Source organism: Grosmannia clavigera (genome assembly GCF_000143105.1).
Source record: "Grosmannia clavigera kw1407 unplaced genomic scaffold GCSC_82, whole genome shotgun sequence".
NCBI classification, from domain to species: Eukaryota; Fungi; Ascomycota; class Sordariomycetes; order Ophiostomatales; family Ophiostomataceae; genus Leptographium; species Leptographium clavigerum.
In genome coordinates, this window is record NW_014040576.1 from 231,202 (window position 1) to 249,928 (window position 18,727).

General features: G+C 54.6%; 5 protein-coding genes across 5 annotated transcripts; 1 reads left to right on the forward strand and 4 right to left on the reverse strand.

The window, feature by feature from the left end:
• Positions 1–554: 554 nt before the first annotated feature.
• Positions 555–2,151, reverse strand: CMQ_7981 (mitochondrial f1 ATPase subunit; the record flags this gene model as incomplete). Its single annotated transcript, XM_014313621.1, has 4 exons — positions 555–818; positions 894–1,414; positions 1,815–2,019; positions 2,095–2,151. The coding sequence occupies 4 exons, from the start codon at positions 2,149–2,151 to the stop codon at positions 555–557; spliced, it is 1,047 nt and encodes a 348-aa protein (XP_014169096.1).
• Positions 2,152–2,860: 709 nt separating this feature from the next.
• On the reverse strand, positions 2,861–4,483 carry CMQ_7901 (mitochondrial f1 ATPase subunit; the record flags this gene model as incomplete). Its single annotated transcript, XM_014313541.1, has 6 exons — positions 2,861–2,907; positions 3,010–3,475; positions 3,540–3,660; positions 3,730–3,786; positions 3,970–4,130; positions 4,415–4,483. The coding sequence occupies 6 exons, from the start codon at positions 4,481–4,483 to the stop codon at positions 2,861–2,863; spliced, it is 921 nt and encodes a 306-aa protein (XP_014169016.1).
• Positions 4,484–6,724: 2,241 nt separating this feature from the next.
• CMQ_7762 (pheromone maturation dipeptidyl aminopeptidase) lies at positions 6,725–9,711 on the reverse strand (the record flags this gene model as incomplete). Its single annotated transcript, XM_014313402.1, has 2 exons — positions 6,725–6,804; positions 6,864–9,711. The coding sequence occupies 2 exons, from the start codon at positions 9,709–9,711 to the stop codon at positions 6,725–6,727; spliced, it is 2,928 nt and encodes a 975-aa protein (XP_014168877.1).
• An 826-nt stretch (positions 9,712–10,537) lies between these two features.
• CMQ_7973 (clathrin heavy chain) lies at positions 10,538–15,831 on the reverse strand (the record flags this gene model as incomplete). Its single annotated transcript, XM_014313613.1, has 4 exons — positions 10,538–10,891; positions 10,963–15,195; positions 15,282–15,650; positions 15,745–15,831. 4 exons carry the CDS (start codon positions 15,829–15,831, stop codon positions 10,538–10,540), a joined length of 5,043 nt encoding a protein of 1,680 aa, XP_014169088.1.
• Positions 15,832–16,770: 939 nt separating this feature from the next.
• Positions 16,771–18,450, forward strand: CMQ_7985 (amid-like NADH oxidoreductase; the record flags this gene model as incomplete). The annotated part of the gene is made up of 6 exons (XM_014313625.1): positions 16,771–16,821; positions 16,886–16,930; positions 17,366–17,685; positions 17,752–18,169; positions 18,232–18,305; positions 18,369–18,450. 6 exons carry the CDS (start codon positions 16,771–16,773, stop codon positions 18,448–18,450), a joined length of 990 nt encoding a protein of 329 aa, XP_014169100.1.
• Between the last annotated feature and the right edge of the window lie 277 nt (positions 18,451–18,727).

Below are 18,727 nucleotides of genomic sequence, written 5' to 3' on the forward strand. Positions count from 1 at the left end.
AGAGCATCGTTGCGCATTCATGGAGGGAGAAGCCTTTATTGTAGTTCGAGGTGGGAGTTCCAGCTGCTTCGTGCTCGACTTGCGATCTCTCCATGGCCTCTCCCTGACGGCAATGCAATCGACTGCGAGTCTCCCGGGCCACTTCAAGGTAAGTGGCCGACATGCTTACAATGTCAGCAATACTGATGTCCGGCGCTCCGGTTCCCAGCAATGTTTCATTGGAGCCTCTTTCCACCACGAGCCATCATTGAATATAAGCAGAGTGTGGAGAAAATTATTTTAATAAGTAAATTCGGACAAAAGGGAATCGAGTGCAATTGAGTTTTCGACTCTATTTTACAGTTGGTTGGCTGGAGAAATATGTGAATCGCCCTCTCTCCTCCAGATCCTCAGTCTCTCACATGTATCGCCCCAAGGAGGAAGTTCGGGCCCTCCCCGACGGAACAGAACACGAGAAATACCAATTCAGTGAAGCAGACTACAACCAAAATCAGACACTCCGGCCCTCCCCCCACAGTGGCGACTTTTTTTTTAACTCTCAACCATTAGTTAATTTAAGCGCTGAAGCTCTTGGTGAAAATTTCGATCGTAGACCGGAGCTTGGCCTCAAGATCCTTGCTCAGAGCACCCTCCTTGTCGATCGTGGCAAGCAGCTCAGTCTCGTTGGTCTTGAGGTGGGCCAGGAAGTCAGCCTCCCAAGTCAGAATCTTGTCGACCGGGATCGTGTCCAGGAAACCGTTGACACCAGCGTAGATCAGGGGAACCATCTCGTTGACAGCCATGGGCGAGTACTGCTTCTGCTTCAGAAGCTCGGTCAACTGTAGAGGGTCAAATTAGCTTGGGAACACACAAAGCGGCAGCCAAAGAGAAGAGTCGGTTGATCGAATACTTACACGCTCACCGCGGTTCAGGGTCTGCTTAGTGGCAGCATCCAGATCAGAACCGAACTGGGCGAAGGCAGCGACCTCACGGTACTGGGCCAGGAAGAGCTTCAGCGAACCAGCAACCTGCTTCATGGCCTTGAGCTGAGCAGCGGAGCCGACACGAGACACGGACAGACCCACGTTGATAGCCGGGCGGATACCCTTGTTGAACAGTTCAGCCTCCAGGAAGATCTGGCCGTCCGTGATGGAAATAACGTTGGTGGGAATATAGGCAGATACATCACCTCCCTGGGTCTCGATGATGGGAAGGGCTGTCAGGGAACCGCCACCGTGCTTGTCGCTCATCTTGGCGGCACGCTCCAGCAGACGCGAGTGCAGGTAGAAAACGTCACCGGGGTAAGCCTCACGACCAGGGGGACGACGCAGCAGCAGAGACATCTGGCGGTACGCGACGGCCTGCTTGGACAGATCATCGAAAACGATCAACGCGTGCTTTCCATTATCACGGAAGTACTCAGAGATCGCAGCACCTAATGAGAAGTAAGTATGAATGCTGATGAGTATGCGAGGCAGTAAAAGTGATGGCGATGGTGTTGATGTGTAGATGGTGACAGTGTTGTAAAATGTCACGTGATATGAAAGTGTGTGAAAATGTGAAATGTCACATGGTGTGGGGTAATGTTGCTGTAGGCAGACGCAAGAATAGCAAATGAGTAGCAGTGTACAAAAGGTGAGATGAATATGATGGCGTGTCCTGTGAAAAAGCGGCTACTCGCTTGCAGCAGCCGCATTCTTTAGGTGCCACTTCAGCGCTAGATGTCTGGAGAGACGGCCCTTGATGTTAAAGCCTTGTCGCAAATACCGCAATAATGCGTTCTGTTCTCGCGATTCCGGCTAGCGAGATTCCTCGCATGTAGGGCCTCGGCTGACGGGGCGGGAGAACCCCCCCGGCCGCGATTCTCTCCCGTTCCAGGTGCGCTTTAGTTGCCAGGCGCTTCCGAAGGGCATGAGCCGACAGGAGTCCCAAGTCGCAGGTCTGGCATTCGAAACGACGAGACTCGACTGCTCGACTTCGGACTCCAGCAGCAAATTCCAGCACCCTGTCCTTGTTGACGTGAGACCAGGCAAGTTTCTCCTGCCGACTTTCTGGCGAGATAGCCCTTCAGGTCCTTCTCTGTGGAGCTGACAGGTGATGGCTATTCTTTCTGACGATCCGCTGGCGCTCCTCCCTGTAAGCCTGGTAGGCCTCGTCGTCCAGGTCGGTCATGCCCTGGGGCTGCTCGCACAGCGGGCTGTGTGAGGAGAGAGGGAGTCAGCGAACTGACTCCCTTCCCTAGGGCATAATCGACGTCCACAATGACGAAGCAGAACACGGTCTCGAGGGCTAGGAAGAGGACACGGCACCGAGGGACCTAGTCGTCTGCTGGCAGTGGAGCCAAGCACAGCATCCCCCGAGAGCTGCTATCGTAACCCTCAGCCAACGCCCGGTTCACAAACCGGGGGAGACGAGCGAGACGCTCGTATTCCCGGAATCTGGCCCGGACGCCGCTCTGTCCGTGGGTTCCAGACCCGACACAAATTTTCGCCGGACAGCCCAGGTCCACAGGATGTCGAGTTTTATTTCGAATGCCGTGAAGAGATTGGAAGTAGTGAATAATTTGAAGGTGAAGGTGCAGAGATACTTGTAAGCGGCGGAAGAACTTTGGCGAGAAATTTGAAGTCGAGTACGGTTTCCTCTCCGCTTCGTTTGGACAGCTTCGATCTTTGCTCCTCCTCGGGGGCTTTCATCTCTACCACACAATGGAGGCTTATTGATGATACACCATGTGTACCCCCCACGAGTTTGTGGACATTTGCGGAAACCTTTATGTTGCGAAGGTTAAAGGTCCCTCTGCCAGGAAGGGGGACATGACAAAAGCTCGACAAGAACAGGATAGTCGGTCCGAGTGAGAGCGAAGACCCACTGAAAGGGCATTTTAGACCGAAAAGGGAAGAAATGTCGACATGTCGAGGAAGGTACGTCCTGTGCACCCACTTGGGTGACTCGAAACGTCTTGTATGGCACCAAGCGAGGATAGAAAGAATAGGAGCGAGTTTGTGGATGGGAGGTAAAGGGTTGACTTACCGGTGAAGGGGGCAAGGTACTGCAGGGGAGCAGCCTCGGACGCGGTGGCAGCGACAATGATGGAGTACTTCATCGCATCGTTCTCCTCCAGCGTCTTGACGAGCTGGGCGACGGTCGACCGCTTCTGGCCGATGGCGACGTACACGCAGTACAGCTTCTTGGTCTCGTCCGTGCCGTTGTTCCAGCGCTTCTGGTTGAGGATGGCATCCAGGGCGACGGCGGTCTTGCCGGTTTGACGATCGCCAATGATCAGCTCACGTTGGCCACGGCCGATGGGAACCATGGCGTCGACGGACTTCAGGCCAGTCTGCACCGGCTGGTTGACGGAGTGGCGGGGCAGAATGCCGGGAGCCTTCAGCTGAGCACGGCGCTTCTCCTTGGTGTTGAGGGGACCCTTGCCATCGATGGGGTTGCCGAGAGCGTCGACGACACGGCCGAGCAGCTCGGGGCCGACGGGGACATCGACCTGGACGGCATGTTAGCAAGCAGTTGTAGCTTCATGTGCATGCAGACATGCTGCTCCAACTCACAATCTCGCCGGTACGCTTGACGATCTCGCCCTCCTTGACGAGACGGTCAGAGCCGAAAAGCACGACACCGACCTGGCCGGCCTCGAGGTTCATGCACATGCCCTTGACGCCAGAGGCGAACCTGTTAAAGACAGTCAGTCAGACAACGAGCAGCAATGCATGGTGGCGATGGGTGGCGGGCAAGACGTACTCGACAAGCTCCTCGGCCTGGACGTTGGCCATTCCGTGCACACGAGCGATACCATCACTGCGCGAATTATGGTTAGCGCACATAGACCCCCATAACAAACTTCCGAGGACGTCGAGCGACAGAGCAGCATGGATGGTTCGGGTTTTGACGACGGGCGCCAAATTTTATTCATCCCACTCGGTCGGCTGTCGCTGTTGCTGCTGCATGTCGCTGCTGTCCTGGAAATATATTGGCACATACCCAACAGACAGGACACGGCCGGTCTCGGCAAGGTTGGCTTCCTCCTGGACACCGCGGATCCGCTGCTCGAGAATGGACGAGACCTCGGTCGGGCTGGCCTTTGCGTCGGCGTAGGACCGGGCCTGGAGGACGGCGTTGAAGGCAGGTGCGACAACACGGGCCTGTTTGAGGAGAGAGAGCGGGTGTCGGTTAGCGGGTGGCCCCGGAAAAAAATAATAATTTAAGAGCAAGAATATATCGAAAAATCCATCCATCGCCGAAAGCTCAAGAGAAGCTTCAATAAGCTCGAAAATAACGCTTCCTGCCATTGCCAAATGGATCGGTATCTCTCAATTGAGCTCTGCGATGGAATATCTGGCGGCCTATTGGTCGTTGCGGCGGCGATGGATGGACTTTCTGGTTGTGCTTCCCCTCTTGGGGGGGTTTTCGCCCTGGTAAAACTTACCCCAGCCACTCTGCTCGCAGAAATGGCGCCCACGGCGCGCGTCGACTGTCTGAGGGCGTTCCGGAACATTGTGCGGACCGTTTGTGAAAGAAAAAGGATTTGAAAAAGGGAAGAAAAAAAGGAGGGACAATTGCAAGCCAATTGCAATTGTGCACGGGAGGGGAGAGTTAAAAGGGGAGGAGGCCTTTAGGATGGAGACGATGCGGAAGAGAGAGGAGAAAACGAGAATGCGAGACTTTTTTTTCTAGAGGGAGAGAAAAGGAAAACCGGCGGCCGTGGCAGGACCAATCCAGAGAGAAAGAGGTGGGTCTGGACCTAACATCTCGGCCAATTACGAGGCGGGGTTCGATTTTTCGCCCTGAAAATTCCGGTAAGAGGTCAACATTATTAGGAAGAGAGAGCTTTGGCCGTTGGTCCGGCAGCACGGCAGCAGCCACTGTATCCATTGCTTCATGGTTTCAGACTCGCGGTCGACGCTTCTCAGCTGCTCGCTATGCCGCTCAGTGCCCCTCCCCATTGTTCCTTTGGGCATTCACGGCTCCCAAGCAGACGGCCGGCCTCCGAGCATTCCGAATTGTCCTTCTTCCACTACTGGGTCGTGAAGCCTCGGAATCTCGGGAAGTACTCCAGATAGAAATAGGCTAAGAGCAGGAGCAACGGCAGCCTTGCAGAAGCAGCATGGGAAAACAATACGGGCATGCTCGATTACTCTTCGCTTTTGCAGTTTGGTGAGGTGCATATTACCGGATCTCGATAATTTGGCATAAATATGTGGCATTGGCGGCTGTGTCAGTGTCTCCGGCAAGTGCCGAGATTAGAGCACTTCGTGCAGCTTGCCATCAAGGAGACGGCGAGCACAATATAACAGCTTGAACACAGGGTACATGGTGCATCTTCGATTACAGAAGCGGGGTGCGGAACAGTTGCACTGTCTGGAACGCAGGAAGCAATTCAATATTATTTATGTTCAATATCCCTTTCGTATATCGGTCCTTGTTTCCATTCCTGCTCAACGGCGGACTTGAATGGGACGAAGGGAGCTACGGGCTGGTGCCGAAACCCCGAGCTTGCTAGCTGCATCGTAAATTGCCCAGCAAAGAGTAAAGGAGGTTACCTTGGGAGAATTGAAAATGTACTATTTCTCTGATATGAAAATGTAGAGCATTGCAAACAGAAGAAGCGCATTCAGAACTAAAGACCGCTGCTTGGAATACCAGATGTGGGAGCAAAAAAATAGGCCTCGGGGGCAAGGGCAAAAAATATGGTGAGAATTCGAATGCCTCTTGAAGAGGCGCATCAGGAATTGAGCCCGATGCGGGGGTCGAACCCGCAACCTTAAGATTAAGAGTCTTACGCTCTACCGATTGAGCTAACCGGGCGTTCGATCTCATTATTGGAAGGACTAAGTGCCTTTGCGCTATATAATGGCTAAACATGCGTACTATGACTAAAGCTATTCACCACAGATTAGCGTGGAGAGATGACAAAAGACAAACAGCGGTCAATCCAGCTTAAAAGCATACAAATGCGTGGACCTGAGGTGTTGTCGGCCTCGGTTTTGAAAAGTGCAGGCTCACGCGGTAGGAATGCTTGATTGTCCTGTAGTCTCATATCGTTGAGCTGGCTCTGGTCGGAAGAAGGTTGCGTTAATTTTCAGATATGGAGGAGCCTATAACATGCACATCTCGGCAGTGCGTAAGCATATGTTCCCGTCGCTTTGTCGCCCAAATCTGCGGACGAAAGAAAGGTACCATGCCTCTCGATAAGGTTGCCAGTCTGATGTATTAGAAACAGCCATGTGTTTAATAAACTTAAGCCTAGACATCACTCAGACATTAAGATAGTTCCCACAATCATCTGCGGTTAGTATTTAGTCGTGTGTTTTCGGTTTCTTGATATTTTTGAATTTTAGTTACGGAGTACGTCAGTCACATATCAGATTTCTGTTATACACCCATCATTTTTACCAGCATGTAAACTGCAGCTGATGCAATTAAGACGGCGATCTTCGTATACTGCCTAAGCCTGACCTTCGAGCACGCCCCGACATATATTGGCACTCGGGTTGCCGCCCAGCTGGTGAAGGATGCTTGGCTGGACTGCTGCCTGCTGGAGATGCACGAGTAAGACGGCCGACCAGCGCGACAAGGAGGCAGCGGCCAGAAACGACATTCATATTATATGCCCTTGTACTCCGTATATTGTGTTGTATAAAGAACCTAAAAGTGTACAAAGAGAATCGAAAAGTAGTCGTAAATCCAAGGGCAGATCCCTCAAACGCCTTACCGTGCCGTAGTCGAGCCCGTGCGACTATCGCTTGCCCTGTGGCTTTGCGTTGTCTATCTTGAGCCACTCGCCGTTGAAGGCGTTAATCAGCCAGTTTTCCAGCTCTGTAAATCGAATGTCAGCACATGAGCACAACGAAACCCTCCACACAGCTGCTACTCACTGTCATAGACAATCTGCCGGCCGTTGTGAAAGTAGATGCTGTGGTCGCTATCGGGAAAGACGTGGACGTCGTAGTTGGAGACGCCCTCAATGTCGAGGCGGTCCAGCAGGGCCAGCGAATTCTGTAGGTGGACGTTGTCGTCGGCGATGCCGTGCATGATGAGGAAGCGAACGTTCTGCGCCAGGGCTGAGGCGTTGGTGACGGCACCGGTGTCGTAGCCAACCGCATTGGCCTGCGGCGTGTCCATGTAGCGTTCCGTGTAGACGGAATCGTAGAAGCGCCAGTCGGTCACCGGCGCCACGGCGATGCCGTAGCGGAACGTCCGGCCGGCATCTTGCTCTAGCGTCTTGAGCGTTGTGAAGCCGCCATACGACCAGCCCCAGATAGCTAGCCGGTCACCGTCAATGTAAGGAAGCGACGCCCAGTGCTGTGCTGCCGCGATGTGGTCGTGCGACTCTACCACGCCCAGACGCCCGCGAACAACCACCCGGTTGCTCCGTCCCGCAAAGCCGGTGCCGCGAGGATCGACCGTAACGACCACGTAGCCTAGGGACGCAGCCACGTACGACTGGAAGTCTACCGAGAACTCGTGCGTTACCTCTTGCGACCCCGGTCCGCTGTACTGCTGAAACAGCACCGGGTACTTCTTGCTAGGGTCAAAGTGCGGCGGTCGGCGCTCTAGGTAGTTGAGCTTGCCTGCGCCCACGCCCTCGTCGTGGCCCTTCACATCAAACGTCCCGCGCACCAGCAGCGGCAAAGCGTACTGTCGTGCCCGCTCCGCCAGCTCGTGGTTGTCTTCGAGCACGTGCACAAAAGGCATCTGCTTGCTTACGTCAGCAGAACCAGCAGCAGCAGCAGCCGCAGCAGCCGGCGTGTTCATGACCTTCTGCCACGGGATGTTGGGCCCGCCGTATTCAAGCAGCACGTAGCCAGCACCGACTCCGGCCGAGAAGGATGCCCCGTAGAAGCCGGGCTCGGACGTGTTGGTCAGCGGGGACAGGCCACCGCCGTCAAGCAGCCGCACGCTGTAGAGATGACGCTGGGTGATGCCTTGGATGGTGGCGAGGAAGTAGACCAGATTGCGCTCCAGATCGACGGCTGCCGGTGCATCATCAACCTCCCAGTCGGGACCGGCCGTTAGCATTATCGGCTCCGGGTTCTCGGGCGGACTGAAGTAGGCCAGGTGGTCGCCGTTATTGTGCACGATCGTGTCGATGTAGCCGTCATCCGGTCGCTGGCGTGCCGGATCGGCCGGAATGAAACGTGTCCGCTGCGAGATCTCGAACCAGCCACCATCGATAGCACCGACGTCGACCGTACGAACTGCCTGGCCGCTGCGCGCCGCCACGTCCACCACCACCACGCGCATCACCGTGCTGACCCGGTTCGTCTCCTTGACCAGCACCTTTTGCGCACCCGCCCACAGCACCGTTGTGATCAGCCTGTTCTCGTCGGCGAACTCGCCCGATACCGCCACCGAGAACGAGTCGCCGCGGCCCACGTCAAAGAATTGCAGGTCCACTACTGGGTTGTGTGCTCCGGCCTTGGGGTACTTGATCTGCCGCACTTCCGGGTAGTTTTCCTCGCCTTCGGCAGGTGCTGCACCGCTTGGTCGGTGCAGAAAGTACTGCACTGGGTACTCGGGCACCCCCGTTTCGTTTGTCCGCAGAAACGCAATGTACCGTCCGTCTGGCGACCACCATGTTGCGCTTGCTCCGCCCAGCACCTCCTCTTCGTACACCCAGTCCGGCACACCGTAGAACAGCTCTGGTCCGCCGTCCGTGGTGATCTGCTTGATCACACTGTCTGCATCTTCGGCGCTGCTACTGCTGCCTGCGACTACTTGCCGAAAGTAGAGGTTGTTGTCGCGCGTGAACGCAATTGCATCACTCTGCGGGCTCCACTGTGCCAGCTGCACACGCGCACTCACCTCACCTGGAATAAGCGGCTGCACTGTCTGTGTCGCCACCTCTAGGATGAAGTAGGCCGCCGTGCTAGAGTGCCGCCAGTTCGACTGCACATCCACCCCCAGAAGCACCTTACTCATGTCCTTGCTCGCCTTCGACGACCCGATGCGGTATGTCTTGCCGGCAAATGTAAAGGTCGACTTCTCCACGAGCGTGCGACGCGCTGCTGCCACTGCTGCTTCCGTCGAAGCGTCCAAGCCCTGCTGCAGAGACCGCACGTCTTGCACTGTCAGGTATGCCTTGTCGCTCGCCCCGCTTGCATTCGTTTCCAGCAGCAGCCCATCCTCGCCCGCCGGGCCCGCCACCCATGCGATGCTGGCTTTCACCGGCCGCCAGAAGCCGTTGTCCACCTGTTCGCGCGTGATTTTTCGCAGACTGCCACGCGATACCGTCGCCTGCGGATCGTGCTCGAACTCCGACCCGTGCAGATACGACTTGTGCGAGATGTAGATAAATAGTCCTCCCACCCATGCTGTCACAAACACGAGCGATGCGATGATCAGAACGCGTCGCAGGCCTCGATCCATCATGCGGTATCCTCCCTGAGTCTTCCCAGCAGACCCCGATGCCGCAGACAAGCCATCGTGATTGCTGTTGTGCCCGTGGCCGCCCAAGAACGGCCCCGTTTCGAGATCGTAGTCGCCACTGGCCTCGTCTTTGAGCGGGTCTTCGTCATCTAGCTCGGAGAGTCGTGCCCCCAGATCGGCCTCGTCGTGCCCATAACGCATTCGCTTCCCCTTCGTTGTCCCCGACTCCGCTGCCACACGCTCGCTGATCTGATCGAACACGAGGCTTGTCGTCGACGCTGACGAATCCGAATCCAGGGAATCACGTCCCTTCGATGGCTCCTCCTCCCACATATTATGCCCGTGTTCCGCCATTGTTCACAGAAAACGTAAAACGTCGGTTTCCCGTCGAAAGGGAGAGGAGGGGAGAGGAGAGATGAGGCTCGAACGAAATAACGTCAGTGCGAGGTAGTGTGGAGCATGTCTGCATATCTCGGCTGCTTCACTGCAGATTGTGGTGCAAGAGTGCAAGGAAAAGAGCGGAAACGTGGAAAAGCAATCGTCGCCTAAAAGCCTATTCAGCACCAGATTGGGACTACAAGGAAGGCATGATAGAGGTAGCTGCACTGCTATTGCTTTACGTTTCCGGACTGGATGTCAGTTTCATGTGTGCACGTGCTTCCAAGCTAATCCTGTTGCGGCGCCTCTAACAACGGTAGTATTGTCTGGCCACTGGTCATTGCAAAAAGACATAAAATTAAACTCTCAACAACTGCTATGGTACATACGGCTCAAGGCAGATAAAGAAGATGGGTTCTTCTGAGTGTTCTCCGTGTAGGTCACAGAGAAGATCCTGCCTCTGCGCCATGTATAAAAGAAAAGAAGAACACCATCTCGTGTCTCACCCTGCTTTTATCTGTTCCTCGCCATCCCCAGCCCACACATAGAGCCGTTCAGCTTAGCGCCGCACAGTTCGGTAATCATGGATACCATTAAAACCCAACCAAGAAATGATGCCGCCAGACAATCGTCCACTTCTCTTCCCGCATCCCTTCACATCCGCCTGTCAAGCTGTTGGCTTTGCAGGGACATAGCCACGGGGAAATGCCACAGGCTGTGAAGCATAGTAATACAACTGTCCACAGCCCGGTCCAATTGAAAAAGACATAGGCATTACAATGGGCACCACCGGACTCTGCTTCTAGAACCCGAACCCGGTAGGCTGGGGGGCAAACCCGTTGACGCCCATATACGGCGAAGGCGAAGCCTGCCCACCGGTCGGTCCGGCCGTGATCAGAAGTCGGTTGGCGCCAAGAATTGGCGTGTTGTCTTCGACCTCGACCTTCTCCTTCTCCTTCAACTTGCGCTCTTCGTTGTCCGCCTTGAGCTGCGCGAGCTCTTTCGTCTGCTGGCTCAGAAGGTTGATCAGGTAGGGCATCGTGAAGTCGTTCAGTCCGTTGCGCCACGAAAGCTCCAGCACCAAATCCGGCCGGATCAGATCGTAGCAGGCATACAACATACCGACGTAGCACTCGCGGTTGCCAATGTCCACAAACTAAGAGGTAGATTAGCAAGGAATCGTACCACAGCAGAACCAATCGCCCTCGCATGCATCTTTGAACTTACGTAGCGCACAAGCTCCTCGACAACATCAGTCTTGGCCGAGATCGCTGCCGTCTCAACAGCATCCTTCCACAGCTTGTCCTGCTTCGAGAGCGCAATCGACTTCTCCCAGCGCTTGTTCTTGCGGTAGATGTTAGCGGCAATTTGCCGGAAGAAGACCAGGTCATGCTTCTCCAGCCGGCCGGCGAGCTCGACTGCGTCGTAGTTGTCGTGGTTCTCCACGGAATCCCGGAGCGTCTTGTAGTCCTCTTCCTCGATCAGCAGATCGTTGATCGCATCGTTGACCGCACGCTTGTTCTGCGGCTGCACGTTCAGCAAGAACGGCTTAATCAGCGGCAGGTTGTCAGACTTCTGAAACATCCGCACAACGCGGTTAACGTCGATACGCGGCGTCAGCGCCTGCAGCAGGTCCGTGATGAGAGATGGGTGCTGCTCCAGGTAGAAGTTGATGGCCTTGTAGTAGATCTCCAGGTTGGCAACCTTGACCACGATCTCCTTGAACTGCTGGTGCTCCCACGAGTTCTCCGACCGCTCAATCACAGCCAGTGCCGCGTTGTCAAACTCGTCATAGTGGTAGTAGCAGAAGATCAATTCCGGCCACAAGTTCGCTTCCTCACAGGCGCGGATGATCTTGGGCAGGTTCATCCGGCTCCAGAAGAGCTTCAGGTGCTCCAAAAGCCGCTCAGGGTGGTACCGAGACAGAGCAATACCCAGCTCGGTAAACAGCGCCATGTGAGCACGCTCGAGACCAAGACCTTGCTCCAGCAGGTTGATGAGCTCGTCGAAGTAACCGTTACGCTCATACTGCTTCACCAGCTCCTGCAGCTGGTCTGCATCGACAATGAGGTTCAGACCACAGATGAGGGCCAGACGGAACTCCTTCTTCTCCACGCAGGCCTCGTGAACTTCGCGCCACACCTTGATATTGTTGGCCTTGCGAGCCGCCTCAACAGCGGCCTGATAGTCGTCCAGGTGCACGAGCGTGGTTGCGAGTTTCGCCCAGTTGGAGATGCTGGAGAAGAAAATCTTGGCCGCCTCGTACAGTCCTTCACCGTACGCCTTGTCACCAGACTCTTCGATGTTGGTCACGTTTGTGGCGCGCAAAAAGTCCTCCAACTCTGACAAGTTGCCCAGACGCGCGTAAGAAAAGGCCAGCGCAGTGTCAATGGTTGGCTCGCGCATCGTCTTGCGCGCCATGAGAAGGAACTTGACAAGCTCCTCGTTCTTGCCTGAGTGCGTGGCAATGTCGATGACCTCCTCGTAGTTCTTAGGGTCCATAGCCTTGATGTACGATTCAATCGAATCGCTCACGCGCAGACCGTCCAGCTGCGCCTTAGCAACGCGGCTCCAGACCTCCGGGGTGTCGATGTCCTCGGCATAAGACTGGGCACGGTCAATGCTGACGACATGCTCGATCAGAACATTGACAGCGCTGGCGTTGTCGCCAATCTTCTTAAAGATCTCAAACGCCTCCTCGAACAGGCCAACATTGATACAAGCGGTCGAAATCTCTTGGGGGTCGAAGGCATCCAGCTTGTGGATGTAGTCCATGACACGGGCCTTGTCGGCGGTCGTGGCCGTGAACAGCAGCAGGTTCTGCAGGCTCTGGTTGTCGCTAAACGGAGACGGTTCCAGAACAATCTTCTCCAAGAGTTCTATAAGCTCTGCGGGGAGATCGGCCTTGAGGAAGCATGCAACGGCTTCCGACACCTTGGCCGGGTCCGTGCACTCCGGCACGGCAGTCGAGATGACCTGGTCAATGACGGAGCGACGGTGGATGTTGTTCTCGCTAAGCACGAACTGCCACAGCTCACGATCAGCGCGCTCCAAAAGGTAGCGGGCCTGAGCACGGTACATGGAGTTCTCGTTGGTAACGTTGACCAGCTCCAGGTCGTTCTGGCCCTTGCTGTAGGCGATGTAGGCCAAGTTCGGGTCACGCTTTTCACAGTACTTTCCGACAACAAGCGTGTCATACTGGTCGTTCTCCCTCAGGAATTTTTCGGGGTTGTTGTTCGAGTCGATGTAGATCTTGGCGAGCGCGTTGAAAATTGCCTGGTCGGTATTTCCGGCAGCAAGAGCAGACTCGAGGAAGGGAAGCAGCAGCTTCAGACGGTTGCGCGACTCAACTTCGGAAACGAGCTGGTCAATGGGAATCGGGCCCGGGGTCACCGACGCGAGAAGGTTCTTGATAATATTCTCGTCGCAGTCCACATCGAGCAGGCCGCCCACAACTTCGGGGGTCCGAGACGGGTTGATACGTTGTACGTATGCCTCGATGGACTTGAACTGCTGGTGCTGGTACAGGTACAGAATCAGGTCATGCACCAGGTTGAACCGGTCGCAGACAATGATGAGCGGCAGCTGGTCCTGCAGCTTGGCCTCCTTGAGGAAGTTCTTGACCTTCTCGGGGTTGTAGTGGTTGCTTTCCCGGCAGATCCGCTCCACCTCGTTGAACTGGCCGATCTTGGTGGCAGCTTCAATGTACTTGAAGTGCACTTCCGAATCCTCGGACAGGTTCACGATGCTGCCAAGGTAGTAGTATAGGCCCTCGGAGGTCTTGTACTTCTCGAACAGGTCCACGAGGTGTTGCGGGCCCAAGAGGTCAGAGTACTTGGTAGCGATCTGCACAACGGACTGCAGGTTCTGGCGGATGTTGTGCTTCATCATGGAATCGAGGCAGTCCAGGGACTGCTCGACCGAAAGCTTGCCAAAGAATGTGGATAGCCACTCGGGATCGAAGTCGGCCGTACCCGGGATGTTCACAACGACGCGCTTCACAGCCGCAGGGTCCTCGTACAGATCCAATGCCCACTTGAACAGACCAGCCTGTTCGCAAAGCTTGGCAATCTGGGCCTTGTCGAAGTATGAGAACATCTGGTTGCTGAGAATGGCATCGGCGACCTGTGGCGCATTGAGCAGGTTCATCTCCAAGAGACGAGTCTGCAAATGGGCCTGCTCGGGGCGGTTCTCCTTCAGCGCATCGATCAAAAAGGCCGTCACCTGCGGGAGCAAGCTCTGTGACTGGAAAACATCGACTGCACGCTCCAGGTCGATAAGTGGGCCGCCCCCATGATTGGCAAGCATGGTGGCAAACTCGACTGCCTTGTCAGGGTTGGCACGAGCAACGTGCTGCAAGAGCTGCATGTAGTCTGGCTGGTATCCAGACTGGGTGGCGTACGGAATGATCTCGTTGAAGCGGTTCGCTTGAGCAAGAGATGCGACGACCTTGTGAGGGACATTGGCCTTGAGGTAGATGCGCAGAGCTAGGGCCAGATCCAATGGCCGCACCAAGTCACCGAGCTGTTCAGAGGCAAACAGCTTGTCCTCTTTTGCCCACTTCTCCAGAAGCTCTGTGCGCTTTTGAGCGACAACGGGCTGGGCTAGCTCCAGTGTCTCCGTCATGTTGAGAGTGCCCTTGTCCAGCAGCAGGCCAAAGTACTGCAGGATGTAGGACATCTGGCCGGGCTGCTGCGGGAGGCGCTTGAACTTCTCAATAGTTTCCGAGGTGCGCAGGAAGCCTTGGGGAGAGTTGGCCGTGACACGGGCAGCGTCGACAAAACTGCCCGCGTTGAATAGCTGCTCGAACCGACGGGCATAGAGCGGCTCGGCACCCGGAAGATCGCCCCGCGAGGCAATCTTAATTGCCAAGTCGGTGTTGGCGGGGTTTTGCAGAAGGTACGGGATGATGGTGGTCTCATCCACCTTGACGGAGAGCGCCTGGCCCTTGCGGTTGATGCCGATGACACCGGTGGACTCCGTATCGCCGCACGCCACGAAGATGGTCTCGCTGGACATGCGGTTCATGAAGATGCAAGTACCGGTCTCAATATCGTAGAGGTGGATAAAGCCGTACTTGGTGATGAGATAGACGATTCCGTACTTCTGTGAGACCTGGACGGCAACGGGAAAGTCGTTGACAGCCTCTGCGGGGAAATAGACATCCACAGCCTTCTTGGGGAAGGCTGGGTTGGCTTCAGGCTTATCCACCTCGACAATGTGGAGCTTGGCGTGAACAGCAGTGCGAACGGCGAAGACAAACAGCTTGGACGGCTGCGGTGCGCCCTCCATCTGATACGTGGCAAATGACGCTGCATGGCCTTCGATGGCCTGGCTGACGCCACGCTCTTTAGAGTAGAGTTGGACGGAGCCGACGACGCGTCCTTGCTGTTGCGAGATTCCGACAACAGCCATCCACTTGCTGTCAGCATCTACACGGTAGTTGATGATCTGGCAAGCCTGTGAGAGAAAATTGTCAGCCCCAGACGGCTACTTTGCACATTTTTTGCAATTGAAGCATATGCACAAGCTGAGAAGAAACTCACGCCCATGGCAGCATTCCGCTTGAAGACCTCGACCGGGGCCCGGTTCGCCTCGAAGACGTCCCAGTGATGGACACCAGTCTCGGTGACGAGGCCAATGGCTGACTCGCTAATCCATTTCCAGTAAACAACGTCCTCGTTTGTGGTGGCCGAGTTTAACTTGGCCTTCTTCTCGAGGTCGAAGATCTGAAGGGTTCTTGATTGGGCTCGCAGAGCAATGACTGGGCGTGTCCAGTGCATAATAGCACTATCTGCCTTGATACCGCGGCGCATAACATTGCTGATGTTCTTCAAGTCGACGATAACGACCTCGGGATGAGCTGTTTCGCTCTTCTTCTCGCGTACACAGATGAAGTGGTCGGATTCTAATGTCTGTTTGCATGTGGGGACAAGTCAGTATTGGGATTTCAGGCGACAGCCAAAGAAGGCCTTGAGCTTCATGTTCAATGCTCATGGGAAGACAAACGCAAGAGTTGAATCCGATGGACGCGCTGTCAATGCCGAGAGAAGTGAGCTGGACGATCTCGCCCAGCTTGATAGGCAACGGCGCCATGGTGGCCGGATTGTGTGGAGCTTGCGGGAAGCTTTGCGTTGGAGTGTTTCGGCAGGTGGAGAAGCGTAGTCGATGCCTCTACGTTTGTCAGAGAGGGCCCTTGCACCGGAAGAGGAGAGTGGTCAGATGAGGCGAGCGTTGTAGAATAAACGGCTCGCGATCAGTAGGTTAGGGAAATAAAGGAGGTGCCCGCACAAAGCGGGATTATGCGCGAGATTGAATAAGCAGTTGTTGGTTGAGAAAAGAAGACAATCAAATATGGAAGCAAATTAAGGACAGAGTCGAAGAAAAGAAGCCTTATGTGCGAGTCCTCAGATGGTAGATTTGATGGTAGGTAGTTAACGGGAGGAAGGGAGAGGATGAAATTGGTTTGACCAAGGTTTACCGTTATTTTTCAGGACTTGTTGTTTCCCTATTCAGTTGCAGCAGTTGCACGGGCCAACTCAGGGGTGATTAAGCGGGAGCTCGTAGATCACGTGCCGGTCATCGACGCAAAAGGCATTCGTGTCCACATCCAATAGCTGGTAGCAATGCTCACTCCGTGCCTAACTCCGAAAAAAAAAACACTCTAGCTGTGGTAACGGTATTTCAGCACGCAATTCATAGCAAGGCAGAAGCTCACCTCCGTAGAAGCTTGTCAAGGTTCTTTTTTACCTCCGCATTGGCAATAGCTCGCTGCCCACCTGGAAATAAAGTCCAGACCAGCCATATTTGCTCGGCTTTATTCCTGATCCGAGATCGCAATCCGGGTAATAGATTGATGAACTCGGGAGGTGTATAAGAATGGCACGTCCGTCCTTTTTCTTTTACGTTTCTGTAGAATAGCAGTTGAAGTTTGCAACCCGTATGACCTCTGTCTTCGGCATATTAGCTATCATCCTAGCTGTCTATCTGTTTATACCGACCTGCCACATAACTGATGCGGCTGCGCCTGACACAATGCCAGCCCTTAGAAACGTTGTCGTCGTCGGAGGTTCCTACGTTGGAGTTGTAAGTGGCAGAGAATACAGCGCTCTAGAAGATGCTTGGCCTTTTTGCTAAGACATGATGTCAGGCCACTGCAAAAGAGTTGGCTTCTGTAGTCCCAGCGACTCACCGAGTACGTTCCACCATGACTGAATACTCTGCAAATATTCTCACTAACGGCTATATGGTCTGCAAGGTTCTCTTGATAGAGCCACACAGTCATTTCCACCACCTGTTTGCGTTTGTATGTAGAGTCCGCCTCTTGTCGCTTGCATGATGTCGGCTCTAACCTGAATCATATGGTAGCCGCGTTTCTCAATCGTTCCTACCCACGAGCACAAGGCTTTTATTCCTTACAAGGGCGTTTTTTCTGGTCTTTTGAATGCCTCCAGTCATGTTGTGATTCAGGCACGAGCAGTGGCCTTGGAGCCCTCTCAGCTTCTGCTGGATCGGGAGGCAAGTTGCACCACTCGGATCGGATATACGGAAAAGCCCCCACACCCGATGATAGTAGAATGCTCTCGCCGAGAGTCTTGTATTTGTGGCTAATGCGGTCTGGAAACGATAGTGGGAGGGCTCAAGGAAGCTTACATTCGACTACCTTGTCGCGGCGTCCGGGACACGGCTCGCAGTTCCGGGTACCTTGCCGGACGATGACAAAAAATCGAACGTCAAGTACCTGCAAGGATGGCAGCAGGATATAAAAGAAGCAAACTCGGTGGCCATCGTCGGCGGTGGTGCTGTCGGCGTACAGATGGCCACGGACCTCAAGGAGATATACCCTGAGAAGGAGGTTATACTTATTCACTCTCGGACCAAACTGATGCCTCTCTACCATGAGGCCCTGAGTGATTTGATCAAAGACCGCTTCAAAGAGCTTGGCGTCAAGTAATGCAGGCCCCAGCCCTCTCCGAAAGGATCACCAGTTACAATTGACTAACACACTGCATCCAGACTCGTTGCCGGATCACGGGTCATCGTCCCGGAAGGTGGCTTTCCCCGGGACGGCAAGCCGACGGAAGTGAAGCTTCTCGACGGCACCAGCGTTTCTGCCGATCTGGTGATCCAGGCTACGGGCCAGACTGCGAACACGCAGTTCCTCTCGACCCTCGAGCCGACGTCAGATTCGTCTCTCATCAACCCGGTCAACGGCTTTATCCGTGTGCGCCCAACTCTCCAGTTCCAGGACCCCAAATTTCCTAACCTCTTTGCTGTCGGCGACATTGCCGACTCGGGCGCTCACAAAGCTGCGCGGCCCGGCGTTGGGCAGGCAATCGTTGTGGCCAAGAACATCACTTCCTTGATTGGGGGCAAGGAGCCGCAGGAGCATGTCGTTATATTGCCGGCTGCCATCCACCTGACTCTCGGCCTTGTGCGTGGCAGTTTCTCATCATCACGATGTGTGTTTTGGCATAGCTAATTTGTTTGATGCAGACCAAGAATGTCATATTCAGGAACCCGGATCCCGAGGCTGGGAATACTGAGCCTTCCTACACGCTCAAGGACGAGTACGTTGAATTTGCCGCCATATGCAGTCATTAAACGACGACAAGTTAACATTTTTTCTGCAGCGGGAGTCGCGACATGGGAGTCAACGGTGTATGGGCGAGGCGTGGAGTGAGCGTCAGCAACGAGGCTGACTACCATCTCTAATGTAATCGTCCAAGTCGATTTTGCCAGTCTTTACGAGTACTCATGATCACAATAGCCATCCAAAAGAGAAACGTGACAGCCAGCGAGTATGACACCCAAATTGAAGAGGGTGGCCTCCAAGCTTTCGTCCACCCTATCTCTGATGTCTGGGTGATGTCCCCCGGATACATCTGCACTGTGTATATAGTGCTGAAATGTTTGCTCAATCATTGCGACCCTAATCACAGTCCGAGGACCAAGAAAAGCACCGCACCCAAGATTGTTCAAGTGATTCGTT